Below are 23,729 nucleotides of genomic sequence, written 5' to 3'. Positions count from 1 at the left end.
CCTTTATTCCTTATAGTCCTTGGGGGCAGGTCACAGTCCCTCTGGTCATGAGTTTAGCGTAATCCAGCCCATTCTCTACAGGTCACGTGGGTTTTTCAAACTGGGAATAACCTTTATTGAGTGTTCTGTATCTGCACTTCTTATCCCTAAAGCTAAGAGGGCTCAGTTGCAGAATTCCTGTTCTGCTACTGGAGCAGAAGGTAGGGCATGGATTGATAAAAGTTTTTTCAAGTACACAATTAAACACATTGACAGCTCATTGTTTGCGTTAAAGTGGCTTAAACTCTGATATTCATTGTCTGAGGTCTGGACTTCAGTTACTTCACCTGTGTGTTATAAATTAGTTTATCCCTAAACTACCTTTGGGGAGTAAATTGGCAAATAGATTTAGGATTTTATTTCAGGTCTTCATTGCTGTATCAGAAATAGTTTCTGGTGCTCGATAAATGTGAATGAATAAATGTAAAGGATTTAAAATGAGTATGTGAAAGACTGAAGCGCAGCGCAACGTGGATGTCCTATTTGACGTCTCCTAAGAGTCAGTTTCAAGTGTCTAGACGTTGTGAGGGAGGAGAGCCCTCTGTCCCGCTCCAACACAGGAACAGCATAATTCATGGTCCTTCGAAAACTCCAGATGCCAATCAAACCTCCTACTCACCCTTGCTTTCCTCTACTCTCCAACTGGGCGGCTGCGCATCAACCCCGGCGGGCTGGCGAGTTGGAAAGGGCACCAGGCGCCTTTAAATGCTAATGAGACTGGATGCCCAATTCTGGAGCCAAGTTTCCCCACCCTCTCCCCTCGCCCGCCCTTTCCTCCCGGGCCCGTGCGCCGCCTAGAAAAACTTGTGCGGGGCCATTTTTGGGGCAGTAAGATCGAGCGAGGAGCCCAAGATCCAGGCGCACAGCCCGAGAGCTCGAGCCGCCTCCGCCGCGAGACCCCACCTCGGCCGCCGCCGCCTGCGCCGCGAGATCCGCACCGGCCTCCCCGAGAGCGAGCCCCGGCCGACGCGACCACCAGCCGCGCTAACCGCCGACCAACCGCCAACGAGGTGCCCAAGTGAGAGCAGAGGAGGCGGCATGAGCGAGGCGGGCGAGGCCACCACTACCACCACCCTCCCGCAGGCTCCGGCGGAGGCGGCCGCCGCGGCCCCCCAGGATCCCGCGCCCAAGAGCCCGGTGGGCAGCGGCGCGCCCCAGGCCGCGGCCCCGGCGCCGACCGCCCTGGTCTCAGGAAACCCGGGTGGGGACGCGGCCCCCGTAGCCGCTAGCACCGCGAGCACCGCGGCCCCCGCCTCTTCAGCCACCGCCGGCAGCGAAGACGCAGAGAAAAAAGTTCTCGGTGAGTCAGGGCCGGGCGTGCAGAGCGGCGGGCCGCCGAGCACGTGTGGGCAGCTCCAGCTCGGGGCGGGGAGAGGCTGACAGTCCGGGGTCCGCCGGGACCTCGGGTCCCCAGCACAAGGGCCGCGGTCCACCTGCCTGGCAGCGCTCCCAGGAGAGCGCACCGCGCCCTGCACCCCTCGCGGTCCAGTGCGCGTCCCTCCTGGTTCTGGGCCAGCAAGCTGGGGACTTAACTTCTGTCTTCCAGGCAGGCGCTGTCGCGGATTCCCGTAGTGGAGGGCGCCTTATCCTAAGAGGGAAGGAGCGGCGGTCTGGGAAGGAGGGGACCCCGGGTAGGAATGGATGTGGATGTAGGGGAGGGTCAGACAACGTGGGCCGGGGATTTTGGAGGCCTAATTTGGGATCTGGGGAAAACGAAAAGATTTCCTTTGATGAGGAGTGCAGTGCCAGATGGAGGCGGGAAGGGCAAGGTGGAAAGGTTTCTTGCAGGGATGGCTCAGCTGTCTGTCCCTGACGCCCTTCCCACGTGGGCATCGGGAACACACCATGCTGTTGTCAGCCACATGCCGACTAATAGGTGTTGTAATCCTCTCCGGGAAACTTGGGTCTAGGTCCCACGTCTTCTCCCCCTCTCGCTGTGCCCCTACTGCCAAGAGCCATTACGTGTCCACCAATCGCTGCACTTTTGCTAGACTGTGGGAACACACGTGTCGCGGCAGCTGAAAAAACTTTATCGGAAGTGTGGGTATGACGTTTGCTCAAAACATCATTACCTTATGGCTTGTGATTTAGGCAGGGAAACATTAAGATGAGATGGTCAAGTATGGGGGCAAAGCGTTTCTGTGGTGGTGGTGGTTTTGCCACATATTTCAGCGTCCTCTCCTCCATGAAGTAACGCCCTGTGAAGCCTTCCACAGGCTTGCAAAGCATGTGGGTGGTGAATAAGCTCACTACAGGGTGTGTGCCTAAATCACTCACTCTTTCTTAAAGTGGAAAGTTACAGGTGGTTGTAGGATGCTTCAGATACATCATAAGTATTTTGGGTGGGGCATGTTAGTCTAATTTCTCTGAACCTTGCCTGCCAATTAGGAAGAAATTGAGGGAATACTATGAAGAAAGTATTACACGATTCGTTGTCACCCAGCTTGAGAGGCCTGTTTTCCTGTTTTTTTTTTTCAGTGCATTTACTCAGTTCCTGCCAAACAAATATGCTAAATGTAACTTGTGTTGGTTAAGAAACAAAATAGCCCTCTTTTTGCTGGATTAAAAGTTTCCAAAAATCCAGTCAATATTGTATTGTTTGCTGCAAATGTTTCTTGGAATACTAGAGTTAGGGTATCCTGAGTTATCTAAAACAGTGCTAAGAAATAACTCTTGATATTTTATATATAAGAGCTTTTGCAGTTTTTCTTCTGATCTCTGTACTCTTATGCTATAGGGCAAGCAGATATTACCTTTAGTTTAAAGATGAAGAAAACAGATAAATCTAAGTTAATTTCCTCAATCACCGACGGCTATTAAGACTCTCCTGAATTCCTGGTGATTTGTCTCAAGGTCTTTGGTCTTTGTGCTTTACCTCCAACTCTGGAAATGAAAGACAATCTTCTACATGACATTTCAACACCGTCTCTGTCCAGCGTATTCTGCCATCTGTTTTCCTTTGTCAAGCAGACACTTGGTGCCTAAGAGGTGGTAGGCACAGTGCTGTCTGAAAGGGAAACTTGGGCTTCTCCCATTCTGGTTTTTAAACACAGGCCTTACATTCAGTGTAGAGCACCTAGGTCAGGGAAAACGGTTTACATTTACCAAACTTCCTCCTGCTGAACCCTGTAGGAGCCTGGTCTTCCTTTGGCTGCCACCATTCTCCCTCTTGCCTTTGTGTATATGAGGCAGTTTATGGTTTTGAAGAGGCAAGAAGTTTGAATGAATGTGCTTGACCACGTGAAGTCCTTAGAAGTAATTTTTGAAATTAGAGAAAACAATGTTTTAGCTACATTGAGGAATAAAAATAATTTTCAGCCTTCATTGAAATTAGACTTGAAAATATTTCTCCTTTCCCCCCCTCCCCAATTATTTAGTGTTGTTTTTTAAATCAAGACTATTCTTTTGACAGGGCTAAGCATTATATAAAAATGAATCACAACAGCTAGTATTTTTGTAAGTAATTAATTATTGGGCAAATGAAAGAGGGAAAAAATGGCATATCATTTGGAACAACGTGTAACTTAAAAAGTGTATAATTTATCAAAAAGGACATCCTCTGTGTACATTTGGATCTAAAACATCATACTTTTTGCCTCCTATGCCCTGCTGCTCTAATTAGAATGCTCTCAAAATGAAGATTCCAATGGTTTGATCTCTTGGAGAATTCTTCCTTACTTCTTGGAATTAAAGATGGAGAATGCTTAATCAAAGCGGGATGAGTGAAGTTTTCTGTTGTGTTTTTTTTTTTTACAAAAGGCTAAAATAGTTACTAAGCTTATCAGTCTAGCAAAATTACTCTGTGCCCAACACAGAGTAAGTCCTAGTTATTATGTTAATTCTGAATTTAAAAGCCATAGCTTTACTGTTTACACTTGGAAATTGTTAATTTTGTATTTCAAAGTGGCAACATGGTTAATGTTAATTGTTACTTTTCACTCTCTAGTAAACTTTTTTTAAAAAGGTACTTCATTGTCCTGTTTCCTGTTTCATTGAGTCTTGATAATTGCTTTATGCATTTCCTGAATTAAGGCATAACATTTCCTGGAGGTACTGAATTTGGCATTTGCAGTTGATTCCAAGCACCATATTTGAGATGGTTGAAATAAATATGAATCTACAAAGTACAAGTTGTAGAAGTTTTTTTTGTGTTTTTTTAAACCCCTTCTCTTAAGGAATCCTGTTAAAATCTGGTGTTTTAGAGAACTGGCCTTGCTCCTGACAGAAGGCAAGAACAATAAGTTAAAGAGGGGGATTTTATAGAAAGTGCTGAGTATGGTTCCCTTCAAATGCAGAGTAGGGTAAATAGGGAAACATAAGCCCAAATTCACTATTGATTTGAAAAGGCCTGTTGCATCACGTTTGGTCCTGGTAAGTCCAGAACTGGATAGACTCAGCAGCAGTTCTATTATTACTCTTGACTCCTGCTGGGCCTCCATTTGGCAACTAGACAAGTTACTTTATGTCTTTGTAGTTTGGTTATTAACAAGAAGCTGTGGTGGTGCTTACTGCAGTTTGCCTAATATTTCAAAGAATGAAAATGACATGTTAAGACGTTTGGCATCTCCTTCCATTCTCTTTCATCAGACTTGCTCTTGTGAGAGGTCTCTTTGACCCTCTCTTGCATTAATTATTGCAGAATTGGGGAGACTTATGGACATGCTTATCTTATGACTTGACTGAAAAGTTTAATAAGGGAGAAAGGTTTAGTCTTCTCAGAAAAGTATTTCCTTATGTCTTGCCTTGCTGTCTTTTCTCTTCCTAATATATTTTGGAATTAAGCTTTTAATTGTTCATCAAGTACGTTTAGGCTTTTGTATAATGCTATCAAGATTGTAGATATGAGCTTTATCTCTTTGTAGGTCAGGTACTAATTTATCTGCTTAATCCTGTTTTAGCCACCAAAGTCCTTGGCACTGTCAAATGGTTCAACGTCAGAAATGGATATGGATTTATAAATCGGTATGTGTGTGTATATCTCTATGTGTTTTAAATGTGTATTTACATTGTGGCACCAGCAGTTGTAAAGCCTTTATCATACTTTATCAGTGGCTTATATAAATTTTAAGATTTCTGAGCACTGTAAATATTCCCACTGTGAAGCTACGGGTCTTTTAAGTATTCTTAATTGAAGTGCATTTCCAGAACACCCACAGTCAACTTGAATTCATTTAATCTAGTCATTAAATAGGGGTAGTATACAATAAAATCAGAAATGGGAACATCCTTAGAATAAGGGCGTCCCTATCCATAAGTTCACAGATGGAGAGATGGACTCTTAGACTGGTCTAACAATTTTTCTAAGGTCATACAACTTGAGTGAGTAATTGTGCTGGATCTGTAACCTGGGTCTGGTCCAAGTCCTGTCTAGAAATTGGGGTGTTTTCTTCCAACATGGTAGCTTCTAACCCTGTAGGAATCAGGATACAGCTACACACTTTTGAGGGTATTACAATCATTTTTGATGATATTTTTATTTTCTTCGCACTTTTTTATTTCTCTCACACTTAAAATATTCCTCCAATTTCTTCCTTGTCTGTTTTGGTAGGACTGGGGCTGGGCAGGGTGGTGGCAGTGGGGTGGGGGGTAGCTTGTTTTAAATTTCAGTGTAAGGGGAGCCTAGTTCACAGCTGTGCCCTGTCCTTTTAACTATCTTGCTTTGCTTTTGCTGGGAGGAAAATCTCGGGCTCTGATTACATACCACATGATTTAGAAAGAGAAGAGAGGGAAAGGATGTTTGTGTTTGTAGAACTGTAAGGTTGGAGCTAAGCAGTGTGGTGATGGTTCAGGCTTGTGGGGTTAAAAGTTGTTAACAAGGATTGATTCCAGGGTTTTAAATTGAATTTAAAGAATGAGCAAAAATGTATGTTGTATTTGATCATGTGATCTAAATGCATGAAACTTCTGTTCTTAAAGTTTTTCCACACGCCTAGTACCTTTAATTGTGAGCTTTTTGTCTTCTAACAGAAATGACACCAAAGAAGATGTATTTGTACATCAGGTAAGAGGAATAATGAGTGTTAACACTTGTTATGTGAAGAGGAGTGTCTGTAATCTGCTGTCATCTCTTTCCCAAAGTGCAATCTTATAAATTGTCATTCTACCCTAAAGTTTGTGATTTTATTTTGAGAAGAGAGAGCTCAGTTCTACAATGTTATGATCGACAGATTAGCTCTTCTGTCCCATTATATTAACTGTTTTCAAACAAAATTTTACTTTTGCAGTTGGATGAAGTAATAGACCACTTTCTAATTTTTAAAGACTTTAAGTCGTTACTAAAAAGCTTCTGTTTTCACCTTCTCATCCTGTTCTCACTTTGTGGTCTCTTAGTGTTTGGCGGGAGCATATCTGGCTTTTGTGAGGTTGGGGGGGGCAGTAGGGGACATTGGTTAAAGCTACAGAACAGCTGTGACTTGAAGTAAGCAGCACAGCGAAGCGAATGGTTAGGGTGGGTGAACCCAAGGCACGAGAAAACTCCGATTTCCAGGGTTGACCTAACTCCTGCTAAAATGACACATGATTAGCATGTGTCCAGATCAAAAGGCCCACATTCTCTTAGATTTGAAGGAAATATGAAAAAGCATGAATGGAAACGATAGGGAAAAAGTGGGCTTCTCTGGAACAGGTAGCTCAGTCTTTCTTTACATTATTTGATTAGCATAGGATGCTTTTTATGTTATTTATCCTGGACTTGTTTTACAAACTGGATTTAAAGAAAAACATACCTATTGTCACTGTGCCTTCTTTATATTTAGTTTTCAGTGAATGGTCTGAAATGTGTGTAGTTAAGTGTGCAACCTTTACAAGGGAAGAAAGCGGTGACACCAGTGCCAGCACATCTTACCTGCGTGGCTCTGACAAGCATCTGGTTTTCTGTGACTTTGTTTTCTTCTGTTTAGGTTTGTGTGTGAATAAAGGTGGGGATTGGAGATATCTGAGAATAAACTCTCTGGTTGTGGTTTTTATTGTTTACATTTCTGCTTGACTGTATATATTTCAGTTGTTCCTGAATAGTTGTAGTAGTTTTTTTGATTTGTCTTGTTTAGACCTGGTGACTTTTAAAGTCATGACAGACTGAAAGGAAGCAATGGTTACAATACCTGGCAGTATAGGACCTGGTGGGAAGCACTCTGTCTGTGGTGACTGCTAGCGTAAAGGACCTCTAGAGTGTCTGTTCTGGTGACCAGCTGTATTAGCTTGTAAGCGTCTGACCCGGTTACCGCCCCCTTGAGACTGATGAGTCACCTCAATATGTTGAGGCCTGCCCGGTTTAACAGGAAAAAGGGAACTAGCTTAGCCGGCAGGGAGGGGCTGTTTTTGGAATGGCTCAGTGTTCATGCTGTCTGCCCGTATATCCTGTCCTGAACTGCCTTTTTTCCTTTGTGGATAAGGTCTCTGCTCTGTTGGCTCACTTTTTTTTTTCCTTTCCTCTCCTCCTACTCAGAGTAGGGGAAGGGCGGGATTACACATGCCTAATCGCCTTATAAAATAAGGTTGACCTATTTCCATAGAAACTCAGAGCCCCTTTAACTGTTTAGAGGTACACAGGGTCAAAGAAATGGAAATTCATTGCAGGAATTATATTCTTCCTTCCTGTGATTGAAAAAGAGGCATATTCATAAGCGGATGTTCAAAAGATTGTTTTTAATGCAGAATAACATCTTCACTAACTTTTTCTTTTTTCGCATGGGCAGGCACCAGGGAGCAAATTCATTAACTTATTTTTTTTATTAAAGTAGTTATTAAAGTAGTTATAGATTCACAGAAAAATGATGCTGAAAACACACAGTTTTCCCTAATTGCTAACATTTTGCATTAGTGTGATACCTTTTCGTTACAATTGATGAGCTAATATTATTATCTTTATACTATTTGCATAGCTACATTAGGGTTACGTTATTAATCATTAGTTTACATTAGGAGTTATTTTTTGTGTCGTACAGCTCAATTTTTTTTTCTGGAACATATATAAAACCTAAATTTCCCATTATAACCATATCCAAATATATAATTTATTAATGTTAATTCCATTTGCAATTTTGTGCTACCATCACCACCATCCATTACCAAAGTTTTCCCATCACCCCAGATAGAAATCTGTATCTATTAAGCATTAACCTCCCATTATCTGCCCCCATCCTGGCCCCTGGTAACCCATATTCTAGTTTCTGACTCTCTGAATTTGCTTATGCTAGTTATTTCATATAAGTGCGATCATTACAATATTTATCCTTTTATGTCTGGCTTATTTCACTCATTAGTCTTTTAATATATTATCAGAGAATATGTAGGAGTGAGTTAATATAGTAATAGTGTGGTGGGAAAAATATTAACTAAATATCGTTAGGGTACAGTATAGTGCTAAGAAATTTTCCCTCCTGGCTGTTACATTTTTCTGACCTCAGATACATCACTCCGTTAAATTGACGGGAGGGGATAATGGGCTTGAAGACCAGATAATTGCTAATAAGTTTTGGTTCCTGAGGTAATTTTATATGCTCTGTCAAAAATATTTATCCCTTTGGCATTTTAAAAAATTCGTTTGTCTGTTCCTCACCCCTCATACACCATTTGATCCTTTTGAGGTTAGCAGTTTTCTCTTGTCTGCAGAAACCTCTGCACTAAAAGTGTGTGTGTGAGCGAGTGAAGGCATTTCCCCTTGCTCATGGACCTCGTCATAATCTCAGAAGCTTAATAGTTTAAGGTATCTAGAAGCTACAGTATCATGACTTGTGATCAGGTTATAGTGGAACCATACAGTACTCATGTTCTGTTTAATCCACCTACTTAGATGAGTTTCAAAGAATGGCATGGATCAAGAAAGTAACAGGTAATATAGTTTCACAGTGTTCTTGTTTGTTTTCTTGTTGTTTTGGAGATTCAAGTTAGTGGGAGAATGATAATTTAAAAATAATATTAGGTCAGCAGTTTCTTCACATTTACTCCAGTAAACTTGAAAGCAATGAAATATGTGGTCGATATTGAAATATAACTCATTTTGAATCTTCTTTGCTCTCGACAGACTGCCATCAAGAAGAATAATCCACGGAAATATCTGCGCAGTGTAGGAGATGGAGAAACTGTAGAGTTTGATGTGGTTGAAGGAGAGAAGGTGAGGGCAAATTGTGGTAGACTGTATTTCTCATCCATTGTGTATCAGCGTATGCTAGCACAGAGTTCTATTATACAATAAATGCTCTGCCAGCCCTCTTTTTAAATTAACATCATTTTGAATTTTTTTTTAATAATAGAAGGAAGTGACTTTAAAATAAAACTATTTTAGAACATTGTATGCTATTGTAAATATGATTCAGTGCATTATAAAAGAAATTTTAATTAATAAATGAGGACTACTACTACCAGAAATTTAGAATAATTCCTCAAATTTAAAAACAACAGGTTTTATTTTGGTACCAAATGCATATTCCAGTGTAGATTAAAATTTAGCTGTTTTCCAGCAATTCAAAGTAGATAAAAGTTGCTTTGGGACAAAAGATTTCTTTTTTTATACGGATAAAGTTTTCAGGCTTTTATTTCTAAGCATTTCTGCACAAATGATAACACAGGAAAGCATGTAGTTATTGCAATAAAAGAAGATTCAAATTGACTAGAATCATTGTGTCTTCTTCCTTTGGCGTGGATTTTGGGAAGCTGAAGGCATCTGTATAGCAATTTTGGTCAGATGAATTCAACCCACGGATCTGGTTGTTCATTTTGAACAATTCTAGAGAATTGTTTTTGTGCCATTTTATAATTAATTTCAATATTAGCAGTGTCCTTTTTTTTAAATTGACGGTCTATTATAGATATAACAAAACAATAAAGACTTAGAATGAAAACCTTTAAAAGCTGTAGATGGGAACTACTGTCAGAGCAACTATGTTGCAGACTGTACAAGTAGCTAATTACCGCCATGCATGTGTTCTTTCCAATGCAATACACATTGTCCCATACTTCATATTTTCAGGGCTCTCAAGCTTCTTTTTTAAACGAAAGATAACTGATTAATTAAATTTGATAAAGAAATTAAATGGGTGTCTTTACCAGTGGGTCCCCAGGGTGTCTTGCAAATCTCTTGGGAGTTTCAAATCGCCCACCAGGAATCTGGTAGCCTGATCTGTGCTCTGATACCACAACTAAATCTTGAAATTTTGTCTTGTGTGTTAATTTTACCTCTGTGTATATGTTCAGAACTTGAGGTTTTACAAATTGATGTAGGGTGGGAGATATACTTTGAATCTCCTTTGCCCCAATTTTTTGTAGTGTTATTTTATCTACATTTGTCCCTATTTTCTAGGAAGATAACAGTTTCTCAATTATTTTCCATTGAGGAATATTCTTCCCCATCTAGTACTACTTCTGCTTTTGTAGTTGCATTATGTTTACCAGCTGATGCTCTTTTAAGAGGTAATACTGCCCCTGAGCTTAGCCCAACCACACAGGAAGGCTCAGGCTGTGTGAGCAAACCGGAGTGTGCAGATTTAAACCAGGACTTCAAGCACTGCTCACCTTTCTAAAAGTTGGGTGTGCTTTTGAGGTCTCAATAGGAATTCTTAGTGTGGCCTGCCGGTCTTGAACTCTGGCTGTTTAAGACTTTTGTTTGTTTGTTTTAGCTTCCTTTTTAAAATTTGAGGCCACTCTCGTTTATTTTCCTTCCTTCCCAGGGTGCAGAAGCAGCCAATGTGACTGGCCCAGATGGCGTTCCCGTCGAAGGGAGCCGGTATGCTGCTGACCGCCGCCGGTACAGACGCGGCTACTATGGCCGGCGCCGTGGACCACCCCGTAATGTATGTTGTCTCTGTTCCTTATTGGTGCTTGGAAAATTTTCACATGTAAAATTGCTTGCATACTTAGAGGAGATATGTATCTTCTCATAAGCCATGATAAGTGATTTTTTTCTTGTTTTGTTTTTTTTGTGAGAACATTTTCAGTGCCCAGAATCCATCCATAGCTACTAGTCTCATTGGAAACTTACCATTCAGAAATTGTATCAGTTAAGATATATTTGGCTGCAAGTAACAGGCATTTGATTATCTTGGAACAGGAGCCTGATTAAGGTAGGCAGTGCCAAGGTTGTCCAAAAAGGCTTTTCTCTTCTAACCTGGCTAGACCCTAGCCCCGTGGCAATCGCTCGCTAAGATGGATGAGATTTCCATGATTGGCTGAAATTTTCATTCTTTATTCCAGGCTGGCACTGTTGACGGCTAACCAGATCAGTGTTTGATTAGCAAGGGAGAGTGGGGAATAGCTCTTGAATAGGCAATAAGCAGGGCTGGCCACAGAAATATTAAATAACTTACCTTGATTAAATAGCTCCTTTATTTAGCATAGCATTTTCTCACTCATTCAAAGTAAAGAAGCAGTCAGTAATTCTCCAGATTGTTGGTTTTTTAGATTGGTTCAAGTCTAGGTGAAAGGATTTACATGCAAGTCTGGCTGCAGCTCCTTTAGGATACTCACTTCAACTAAGAATATTCTCAAGATATCCAGAATGAAACCATCACACTGTTAGATTTGAATCAGGTGTTTTTGGTGTTTTCTAGAATTAGTCCTCCGGATTGGCATCATTGAATAAATTCTGGATGCTTTAGAAAACTTGAAAAATCTCACCAGAATAAAATATCTACAAATTGAGAATGACTTATCACTGTTTTGACAGATTTATATATTTCTGTTATTCTAATTGCTTTTCCCCTTTCATTTTGCCAACTTCTCACTCTGCCCAGATTGATTTAATTATATCAGATCTTTATGATAACCTATTGTTCTGTGTTTACCTTTTCTTACCCTTGTTTTGTCTAATCTTTGATTTTAAACAATAAGTAGTAGGATGGAGAAATGGTGGATAGGAATGAACTATTGTAGTATTTACTATATCATATTAAATTTTTCAAGTTCATCTGATTCAGAGAACTCTAGCTGTGATTATTTTGATCCCTAGATTAATCCAGAAGTAAAAGTGGTAGAAAAAAACTTGATTGAATCTTTACCTTAAAGACTTTTCCTTTTAGAAATCTGGAAATTTTGAAGTCGCACTTATAAAAGATATTTAGGAATATAAAATGATCAAAATTCCAAAAGTTTACATACATTCAGTTTTCTGTGTAATTAAAGACATAGGTTTTAAAATTCTTATAATTTATTAGGTACCTCTAGGTGTGTTTAGAGATGATGATGCCATTGATTATTTTTTAAACTCGTGGGTGTATAAAATTCAGAAGATAAAGAAAAGTCATAAAAAGAACAGTTTATACAATCTTGCACTTAATATTTTAGTGAACATTTTCAATATAAATATATCTTTATATGATTGGGGATTATATGCAGAATGGAATGGCTTGATTTTTCTGGAATTAGATTAGTTAAAGCTATCATGGATGCTTTTCGTCTTTGGAAATTTAGTTACCTTGGTGGGCCTATTCCAGAGGAATCTAAGTTTAAATTAGCCCTTCCCTAAAGAAATGGGTTGTTTTGATAATTTTAAATTTATTCATTTTTAAAAACTATAGTTACTATAAAGACTACCTTTTTTTTTTTAACATGGGCAGGAACCAAGAATCTAACCTGGTCTCTGGCATGGCAGGTGAGAACTCTGCCACTGAGCCACCATTGAAACGCCCTAAAGATGACATTTTGACATTTGTATATTCCCCTTTAAAGTAGAATTTGAAATCACAAATTCTTTGAGGGATGTTTGGCTGTTTTGTTTTTTTTTAAATGTGTAAATTGTTTGTATGTAATATGTTAATTTAAATTTAAATACAGGAAAAACCTATGAATCAATGCCCTTTAATAAAGTCTATGTTTAGAAATTCCCTGTATTAGGACTTACTACTACTTCTTTCCTAAACATACAAAATTCTCAAACTTATTGGTTTCAGGACTCTTTGATATGCTTAAAAATTATTGAAGCTCTTAGACCTTTTGTTTATGTGTGTTCTTGTCTATTAATATTTTATTTGAAATTTAAAACAGTATTTTAAAATATTAATTGATTTAAAAACAACAAGCATATTACATGTTAATATAAAACATTTTTAATGGAAAAACTACTTTTTATATTGATATTGGCTAGGAAGACTCATATTGCTTTACATTTTTGAAAATCTCTTTGTCCAGTTTAATAGAATTAGACACGTGGATTCTCATATCTGCTTCTGCATTCATTCGGTCTGTAGGGAGAGCACATGTCACTGTAGTCTCTAGAAGACCCCACCATACATTCAACGAGGGGGAAAGAGGCAAATCACATCTTAGTAGTAGAATGAGAATGGTTTGATTTTGCTGGTGCCCTTAAAGGATTTCAGGAACCCCATCTACACTTGGAGAACCATTGCAGTAAGTCTACCACTTAGGAGAAACCTGTTGATAATATCACACAATATATTTTGCCCTGATTTTGCCCCAGTGGATGGTAAATGTCAGGAGACACACACTTGGAAGAGTTAAATATTATCAATTCTCCAGGCAGTCTTTTGGGTGGTTGATAAGCAGATATTATCAGTTCTAATAAGATGACTGTTAAAAATGAATTGCGGATTGATTGCTCTTGCTTTTCTGCTTCTGGGTATTTTTTTCTGCGCCAACCTACTTCATCTTAATGTAGTTTATCCCAGGTAATCGCTTGGTAATCTGGGCTAAATGCATTTTGTCTGTATAATAAAAGGGATTATTCCTTCTGGGAGATTTTTCCTGTTGGTGATATTCATCCTAAATGGTATTCTTTGGTTCTTTCCTTGCTCAACTTCTGAATCTCTGTTTCTTTGCTTCGCTAGTACGCTGGGGAGGAGGAGGAGGAAGGGAGCGGCAGCAGTGAAGGATTTGATCCCCCTACCACTGATGGGCAATTCTCTGGGGCCCGGAGTCAGCTGCGCCGCCCCCAGTTTCGCCCTCAGTACCGGCAGCGGCGGTTCCCGCCTTACCACGTGGGACAGACCTTTGACCGTCGCTCACGGGTCTTTCCCCATCCCAACAGAATGCAGGTAAAATTGCACCTGGGACTTCTCTCCAGCAGTCCTCACCCCTCGGTCCTTCCTCTGCCTCCTCTTCCTCCTCCTCCTCCTCCTCCATCGGCTGCTTGTGGCTTCCTGAATCTACAAAAGCTGGGGCAAGGCCATTAGTCTATTTTTTCAGAGCAATCATTCCAATAATGTATTTCTATAAACACAGCCACATGAGCCATGCCTATAATAGATGCCTTTGTGGAGAAGGTAAAGTTTCTCATTTGTAAAAGAATAAAAGAAATAAGGTAGACAGGCAAATGATATGCTTGAGCTTGAAGTCAGAGCTGAATTTCAATCCTGCTACTTCTGTCAGGAGAAAACTAAAATTTAGGGAAATTAACTTGTCCACCTACTACACATGTGAATAATAGTGTCTGTACCATAAGGTTTTGAAGATTAGGTTAAATGTAAAGGATTTAGCAAAATGCTTGTGACATTGATAACATTTATAATGTGTTTAACTTAGTTAAGCTAGTGCTGATTGTTTAAGAAATCTTATCGTAGAATGGATATTGTCGATTTTTGATATGCTTCTCCTCTTTTACTGCAAAATATTAGTACAGCTGTTGAGAACTGAATCTGTGATTCTCAAACATTAAACTTTTCACAGTTCCCAGGAATCTTAGAAAACTAGAGATAGGTCAATTTTTTTTTTTAACACTCGCTCCAAATTTTTCTCCTTCAGTGTGCTTGGGTCTTTTTTTTCTTTTCTCTTTCTATTAAATGTTTTGACTGAACATTATGTTCAGTTCTGTCCTCTGCTACCCTTCTCCAATCCCATCATGCATGACTGTGTTCTTTCTACATTGCTGCTTGTTTTTCCCTCTCACTCTTCAGCAGCTGCCCCTGACAAATGTGCTAAAAATAACAAGTAGACTTACATATATGGAGGGATTGGGTACACGAGACATAGTAACTTTCTTTAGGGCAGTGCTCTGAGCTTTTAAGAAATGAGGACAGGAAGAGTCAGTGGGATTGTATGATGCACATTTATTTTTAATGTGTTAGGAGTGCCTTCCTGAAGTCATTGCTTTTAATATTTACCATACACTCATATATCATACCTGCTGAGCTCGCGATGGCATATTCTTTCCCATATCTTTTGAGATAAAGGTGTATTCCACTTGACGAAATGGAAGATTCAGAGTGAAGTGATTCCTAAGTGTCATGGAGAACTTCATTTGCAGAAACTGGTTGAAAAGTAATTTTGAAAATGTGAGCTTATTCTCATAACTCAAATACATTTAGTTTTAATGCAGCCTGAATTTCCTACACACTATAATTCTTAAAGAAAAGCCATCTTGGATCCCTTTAGCCTTTTTTCCCTTAGACTCTATTATAATACCGCATTTGAGTGTTTGGTGACTAAAAGACTCTTTAAGCCAGTGTCAGCCGCATCAAATGAAAGTTCCTAAAGCTTTCTTCTACGTATTTAGGTTGCTACAGAGTTGTCTCAAATGACTTAAATACAGGTAAATCGCTAGGGTGGGAAAAAATTATTGAGGTGAAGTAGAAAAGACTGCCAATGTTTCTTACTGTATAGAACATTGGAATTTATTGGACATGGCAAGGGAAAAAGAGTATTTGCCTTTATGTACCAAGGATGTGATATAGCACAAATAATTTCCATTATTAAAATTAGTAGTTCCACACATTTTTTAACTGAGTAGACTTGGTCACTGTGCTAAGATCAACTACATGTAGCCTTCGATAAAAGAATTATTTGATGGAGGGAAGAGCTCCACATTGCTTGGCATCTGTCAAATGGCAGGTGTTTGAAATCAATTCTTTTTCAGTACTTGAAACAGCTTTATGGTGTTGTTAGTGGTTCACATATTTTTGCTATTGAAAAGATTTGAGTATTTAAACAAAAAAATAGAAATGTACCCAAAGTTACCTGGATGAGAAGTGGAGCTTGATTTAAGTTCAGTCTGTCTGGCTTCAATGCCCAATCTACACATGACAGTAGATTCTCATCCTTTATACACGTTAATTTAATTGCTGTTTCTGACAGTGTTTTGTTTTGTTTGCATGTTAAATAATCTTCCTGAAGTGAGGTTGGCTTAGCTTGTTCAGGGAACTAAAGGGAGGTTCATGTAGCTGGGCTGGAGTGAAGGAGAGGGGTGGGAGGGTAAGTGAGGGTGAGATCGTGGACCATAGTAAGGACAGTTGACCTGTTCTAAGCACAATGAAAAGCCAGTCAAGGGAACTGAATGTGGAAAAAATATATATTTCAAAGATCTTTCTGTTTTATGCAGACCAGACCACACTACAGGAGCAGCAGTCAAGACTAGGGAGACCAGCTACTGTAATTTCCCAGAGGGCAGCTGACCATGGCTTGGATTTGAGTGCAGGCCGTTGAAGATGTGAAAAGTGCTCAGATTTAGTTGGTGGCACTTGATGATGGAGTGAATGGGTGGAGTGAGAAGAGTAAACGATACCTCTGTGTTTGGGGTTTAAACAAAAATGAGGAGAACCTAGTAAGGATCAGCTTTGGGGAGAGGTGGGAACCTTTGGAGGTCTTTTTGCCACAGTTGGTTTCACTTCCAAGAGGAGATGTCATATAGGCAGAAAAATAAAGCAGAGTAAAGAGGTAGAAAGCAACCAGAGGAAGGAAGGTGCCCTTTTAGATAGAGTGTCTAAAAAATCTTGTGGGCTCACTAATTGATATTTAAGGGACTAAATGAAGCAAAGACAGCAAGTCCTTGAGGTATCCTGAACAGGTGTGAGGCATGAATGGTAAAGGAAATAGCAAAGTGCAAAGACCAAAGGGAGTCAGAAGGGGAGAAGTGGGACTGTATATATGATTCTGGAGTCATAAAACGTGGTTTTTAAAAGCATGGGAAAAGACAAGATTAATTAGAAAATGAGTAGAGGTTTTAAAAAAAATGATTCTAGAGCTGAGCTCTGGGGCACACCAATAGTTTGGGAAGATGAGGAGAATCTGGCAAAGGAGAAATGGAAGGGGGCAGTCAGAATGAATGTGTTGCAAAAAGAAAATGTCATTGAATGCTGTAAGTGGAGGAAGCTAGACTGAGAATTATGGTTATGTAGTGGTCAATGGTAGGTTGAGGGCAAAAGTCTAAGAATGAATTTTCAAGAGAGAACAAAACATGAGGGAAAATGAGGTGGTGGTGACAGTTGGTTTTTTTTTTTTTGGTGCATGCCTGTAAAGGGGCTCAGAAAAATGGGGTAGTAGTTGGAGAAGGATGTGGGGTTAAGGCAAGGTTTTTGTTTGATTTGGTTTGGTTTTTACAGTCAGTGACTTTCCTCTGTTCTTCCTTGTTCTTTTCCTCACCAACAACTTAGTCTTAGCGCCATGAGGAAGGCCAGATGAAGGTAGGCATTTACGCAGGTGAAAGGAGTGGCAGGAGAGATGGAAGTTTAACTGTCTTAAAGATAATAAGGCAGGCTTCTTACTACCTGAAAAGGAATCCAAATGTGGAATGGGAGAAAACTAGAAGGAATCCTCTAACTCTGTGTTGTTCGATTGGAATTGAAGTTATTGGAGAGAATGTGTGATTTTATGCTCTCACAGACCATGTCTATATACATATATGTGTATTTATATATACCACACAAATGTGCTGATGCATGTATATAAGTACACACGTGCATGATGTATATTATGTGTATTTTATAATTATTTGCATATGTACATTTGTGTGTGTTCCTTAGTTCTGTCTACTTAAAGGATCTGAAAGCAGTGATAGCTTAATAGCATTGGTCATTCTTAGCCTCCAGTTTTGTTGTCTAAATACTCTTCTCCAATAAAAATGAAGGCCTTTGGAGAAATGGCTGAATCCAGAGCTGGGGTAGAGAAAGTACGATATAAGCCTGGAACATCTTGTTGTGCCAGAAAGCAAGGAAGTACTCAAAGAATGTTGGAGGCATGTCAAGAAAACATGAGCCAACTTGAAGGAGTTCCCATTGGCTAGTAATGATAGTAACAGATTACAACCCATTGAATAAAATAGAAACCCATGTGTCCATATAGATATAAATAAATATATGCATATATTGAAAATCTGATGAGTAATGGGATATTCACATACTTTTGAAAGTTCTTTTTCACAAAATATTCATTAATTACAAAAGGGAAAAAAGTAAATAAACTTAGAGTGGAGAGATCTGGCAGATCCCACTTTGACCACTTATCAAAGTGAACATGATCAGTAATGTACAAATTAAAACCATGTGCCACTGGCAGCATGCCATGAGAAGAATGCAGTGCCTTTCTGTGACCTCCCTGCCAAAGATACCCAGTCTGAATCTTATCATGAGGAAACATCAAACCCAAATTGAGGGGTATTCTACAATATAGCTGGCCTGTAGTATTTAAAGGGATCAAGGTCATACAAGCCAAATGAATATTGAACTATTCCAAACAAAAAAGAAACATAACCAGCTGAATTCAATGCATGTGCTCTAAACTGGATTCTTTTGCTGTAAAGAAAAAGATTGGGACAACCAGTAATATGTCAGTGGAATCTAAGGATTAGATTCCATTATTTCAACTTTTCTGTAAGTTTGCTTGCTTCAAAATAAAAAAAAATATTTTTAAGGTGGGTGGTATTTCCATGTGTTTATATGCTTCGGGGAAATGATCAAGTAGAGAAGGAAAAAAGTGTGTGGAGACGGAGAAGATAACTAGTTAAATTTCTTCAGTAGGCAAAGCAGGAAGAGGTTGGCTTTAGATATAGCGTGGACTGTTCATCCATTGTAATGGGAGAAAAATGAAAATTGATACAAATGCAGGTAGGTGGGTAGATTTGATAGAGAATAAATGTGGAAATTCTCTTCTGATTTTTTCTGCTTTTTTAGTGAAATATGAAGGACAATATTCAGCTGTGGGGAGGAGGAAGGGTATGTAGTTTTAGAAAAAGAAAAGATGAGCTGTGGTTGTATGCAAACAATTTCAGATTGTTGGTGGTTTTTGTGTTTGCTTTTGGCTCTTCTTCCTCTAGAAGTTCTACAATAAGTTAATTTTATTCCTCCTATTTAAAATAGATTTATTATCAAAGAGATATATTTTATTTTTTTAAAAAATTACACTTGAATAAATAATGCAAGCCAACTAAAGGGAAAGATTGTGAAAGGATGAAATTAGAGGTGAAGGTGAACAAACTATGAATGGTAGTTAGGGTAGAATTAGGGTCTGAGTTTGAGAAGATTGAAAAGGGTTTGTTGTTCAGGTATAGTGAATCATTCTATTTCCTTTTATAAAATAGGCTTTCTTTCAAGAGATGAGTGGAATGCTTCAAATTTCAAAATGTTAAATTAGGATTGTGAAATAAAATTAGATGCTCTGGGATAAAGCAGAAGACTGTTCTAGTAGGACTGATTTTTTCATTTTGTGTCTCTTATATTTTGTAATGTGACACTCATTTTCAGCTCTCACTGTCCTTTTTCTAGGCTGGGGAGATTGGAGAGATGAAAGATGGAGTCCCAGAGGGAGCACAACTTCAGGGTCCAGTTCATCGAAATCCAACTTATCGCCCAAGGTACCGTAGGTATGTCACATTTCCTACCAACTGATAACCAGTTGAAGAACTTGTGAGTGACACTAAGATGGATCAGGAAATTGTGAGTCTGTTTTGTGAATTTATTATGTAATTAGTAGATGTGGGCTGCTTTTGCTGCATGCCAGAGTTTTTTGGACACCCTTGGGCTTATGTTTTCGGATGGTGGTATGAAACTGGCACTGCCACCTGCCGCTTCCTCACATTCACACACACACACAGCCACACACACAGCTACACACACACATAGGCTTAGCAATGACACTTTTTAGTTATCCCTAAGAAAGCATTGTTTGTATAACATTCCCATAATATAAATTAATGATTTTTATTAAATTGAATGAAACAATTGAATGAAACAAATTAATTGGGGAATTCAATTGTAGTGGTGGCAACAGAGGAAATATTGAGTACCAGAGAGGTTTTTGGTTATTAAATATTTTGATAACTGAGCCTAAGGGGTTTTATCAGACTCTTTATCAAATTGCCTGTTTTTAAATTCCCACTTTGCAGATGAGTAGCTGAATGTCCTTGGGCAAGTTTCTAGACTCTTAAGTCTCACCATCAGATCCATAAAATGGACTTTAAGGCATTACAATTGCTGATACAATTAAATAATTAATATAGTACTTGGTATAGTAAATCCTCAATAAAAAATACATATTACTACCAGTGGTGTTAATATTAGTGCAGAAATGTATTTGATTTGTCACAAATAAAATACCCCTCGTGAAGACTGAGAATCGGATTTGATTCCCAAAGATACCTTTTAAACTTTGTATATTATAAGTCTGCTTGTCTCTTTACCTTATCCTTGAGGTAGGTGGGGAAAGTAAAACTTCCTTCCTTGATGACATTTATACTACCTTTAAATTTGTCAGTATCATTCTTTTGAAAGGTGAGTAAGTATAATATTTTGGGAAAATTTTTTGTGCCAGTCTTTGTCCTTTTCCTTTATAAGGTTCATTGCAGTTTTAAACTTAATCACTTTAGTGATTGATTGGTTAATAAGAACTTTATTCTTATAAGAGTTACTTCATAGAAATGTCTCTTTGAAACAGAAGAGAGAGTGCTGTATTGTATGTGTACCCCAGTTCTGTCAGTCCCCAGCTGTGTAATCTTGGGAAAGCCATAGCTGACCTTCTTACCTATAAAAGCACTAATTCCATATGGTCTCACAAAGTTCTTTCCCTCTCTGAATCTCTTCGTTCCTTCTCTACAAATCTAATTCAAAGAATTATTGTTGAAATTAAATATTTAGTATGAAAACATACCTAGCACAGGCCTGGCACATCATGAGCTTTGTGAATTTCCTTCCAGTGGTTAATCCCACAGTTCGCACTGTTTTTAGGAGGGCAGATACCAGACCACTTTTCTTCTCCCATCCTCACTCCCCCATCCTTATTGCTATCAAAGTGCCTAGCAGAAACATAGCATGTATTCAGTATGTTTGTTCACTACACATGTTTATTCAAATGCAGGAGGAAGTGATGGAAAACAGGTACTTCATCAAACCTGTGGTCCATTTGAACACTGGCTTGTGAATAATTTATAGCAATAAGTACTTATGCATGGACTTTTTATCTTCAAAACTAGATAAAACGTGTTCTTGAGGACCCTTGTCCCATGGCACCTGTTCTCTTTGTTGTGTGTTCTCTGTCATAGGGGACCTCCTCGCCCACGACCAGCCCCAGCAGTTGGAGAGGCCGAAGACAAAGAGAATCAACAAGCGGCCAATGGCCCAAACCAGCCACCTGCTCGCCGTGGATACCGACGTCCATACAACTATCGGCGTCGCCCCCGACCTCCTAATGCTCCTACACAAGATGGCAAAGAGGTAAATCCAGCTGGTTGGAGGGATTGTTGCCAGGTCATTCCTAATCTTGTCAAACTTTAGCATTCTAAGTGGTTTTATAATCTGACGACCTGACACTTGAAATACAATGAAATTTTTGCTTAAGGTCTATACATACTAGAGTATGCCCTGCACATAACAGAAAACAGAATATTTTATTTCAAACTGAAGAACATTTTTAAAAATAATTATGCATAGATTTAAGCCTGTCTGGATAAAAGACAAGAAGAGGGGAGACTTCTCATAAGCACCTGTTGACAGCAATTGTGTATCATAGACTTTTTTTGTGACTGATAACTGATAGTAGTATGGCAGCCATTTGGAAGCCATTCTTCTGACATTAATTTCTGCTTCCATACCTAAGAATAGTTAAAATTTTATACCATGATTTACCTTCATAAGCAGGAAAATTAAAGGTTTTGAGGCCTTTTGGTCTTGAACTCCCTACTGTCGTCTGGTTGGTGTTTTTGTTTTAGGCCAAGGCAGGTGAAGCACCAACTGAGAACCCTGCACCAGCTACCGAGCAGAGCAGTGCTGAGTAACATCTGGCTCCCCAGGCACCTACACCATCAGCGGGTGAGAGCCCGGACAGCCCCGTCTTGCTTCAGTTTTCTCTTTTAAATGTCATTGATTTTTCAACAGTTGTGCTAATTGGTCTAAACCAGCTCTGTGATTCACCTGTGCAGAACCTCTAATTTGCATTGAAATTCTGTAGAACGGGTGGCTTTGGTGGTTATATCTCCCTGGGATTGATCTTATTTAGGCTCTGGGGGCATAAACATTCAATATGATGATAGTCAAATTCTTTCTAGACAGTTTATAACTTAAGAAAACTGATGTTTTCCTTTAGTGACACCCAGTGGCCAATTTGATAATTTTAAAGTTCCTGACAAAGACCTCATTTTCATAGCAGGGAAGGACAATCTATAGCGTTAACTAGAGTTTTCGTAATGTTTTTTCCTTTGATAATGAAGATTTTTTATTTTGAGGCAGCGGCAGTATCGTTAGAGGTTCACAGACCCCCTGGTTTTCCCTACGGACTCTACTACCTACTTGCTGGGTAATCTTGAGTGGTTTATGTATCCTCAGCCTCAGTAGTCTGCTGCTGCTGAAATGGGGATACTGACTGCACTCACTTAGTAAGACTGTTACAGGGATTAAATCTAAAGTGCTTAGAGCACGGCTTGGGAAAAATTGCCTTAACAGAGTTAATGAGCCATCAGTGGTTTCATTCTGTGCTTTTCACCTGGTAATACCTTCTTACCTGAGAGTTTAGGCTTTTAATTTTTTTTTTGTACTTTTTATTTTGAAATATTTTGAAATTTACAGAGCAGTTACAAAAATAATACAAACTTCATGAGGAGAACTCTGAATAACCCATCCCTCAGGCACCCAGATCCACCATTTTATCTTTTACCACAATTGCGATATCATTCTATCTATCTATCCATCTCTCAGTCAATCTGTCTGTCCATTTCTCTGTCTCTTATTTTGTATGGAGTTCCCTGATTTATAAAATTATTATTAAAAAGAATCTATTAAATTAATGTATTTTTTAGATCTGCAGAAGATAGCAGATTTTGTTTAGAGCTTATATTTTCTTTCTTTTGAAATTTTGTTTTTTTGGATTACTTGAAAAAACAGATAATTTTTGCCAATTTAATGTTCTGTACCTCTCTATCTTTTGGAAATGTTTATACATTTAAGTTTACTTTTTTCCAGGTGACCTAAAGTAATAATGACCATTCAAATAAAGCAATACAAAAGCAGACCACGACCTTACCAACACCAAAGAAACATTCAAGCAATAAAGTGGAAGACTAACCAAGATTTGGACATTAGAATGTTTATTATTATTCTTTAAGAAACAAGCAACTACAAAAGGAAAATGTCAGTGAGTTTTCCAGCAAGCTGAGATCCCAGGAATGCCTGCACAGAAGATAAGAGAGCAACTTCTCCCCAGTTTCAGCAACTACTAGGTTTATATTTTTTTCCTGGTTTTTATGTTTTCGTAATATGAAATTGAAAGGAGAAATATTAATATCACATGGGGAGGAACCCCAGCCAAAGAAATCTGAAATATATAGCAAATGCTTTTTTTTCCGTTTTTGTTCTTTTTGGATGCTGGTGCTAAACTTCCAAGTGTCGTGATTTAAAAAGAAATTTTATGCCCTTCCTATTTATTTCTAGAATGAGGGGAGTGTAACATTTTTGCTTTCTTATGTGACTCCATTTGAAAATGTGCATATGAATGACGTTCCTCAAAAATAAAATTTTTACCCTTCAAGGGAAAAAAATGTGTAACTTGAA

The 23,729-nt window shown here is 38.9% G+C and overlaps 1 protein-coding gene and 1 long non-coding RNA gene across 4 annotated transcripts in view; one reads left to right on the top strand and one right to left on the bottom strand.

Annotated features, from left to right (window-relative positions):
- Nucleotides 1-1,320, bottom strand: part of LOC143691510 (uncharacterized) — a 93,097-nt gene extending 91,777 nt beyond the window's left edge. Inside the window, exon 1 of one of the 2 annotated variants that reach the window (XR_013179545.1) lies at nt 659-1,320. This is a non-coding gene — a long non-coding RNA (uncharacterized LOC143691510). The remainder of the gene's footprint in view (nt 1-658) is intronic. The other variant, XR_013179546.1, reaches the window with a different exon arrangement.
- YBX3 (Y-box binding protein 3) lies at nt 834-23,729 on the top strand. Of its 2 annotated transcripts, XM_077170056.1 has the most exons (10): nt 834-1,339; nt 4,938-5,001; nt 6,007-6,040; nt 9,062-9,151; nt 10,704-10,826; nt 13,815-14,021; nt 19,458-19,555; nt 21,230-21,401; nt 21,896-21,995; nt 23,142-23,729. In XM_077170056.1, the coding sequence occupies exons 1-9, from the start codon at nt 1,078-1,080 to the stop codon at nt 21,959-21,961; spliced, it is 1,116 nt and encodes a 371-aa protein (XP_077026171.1). In that variant the 5' UTR covers nt 834-1,077; the 3' UTR covers nt 21,962-21,995; nt 23,142-23,729. The 2 variants fall into 2 exon arrangements, with proteins under 2 accessions (XP_077026171.1, XP_077026173.1); XM_077170058.1 differs by lacking the exon at nt 13,815-14,021 and having other exon boundaries at nt 836-1,339.

This window comes from Tamandua tetradactyla, chromosome 7 (assembly GCF_023851605.1).
Source record: "Tamandua tetradactyla isolate mTamTet1 chromosome 7, mTamTet1.pri, whole genome shotgun sequence".
NCBI lineage: Eukaryota > Metazoa > Chordata > Mammalia > Pilosa > Myrmecophagidae > Tamandua > Tamandua tetradactyla.
Note: the sequence above shows the minus strand (reverse complement) of the source record. Positions and strands in the feature narration are given on the sequence as shown.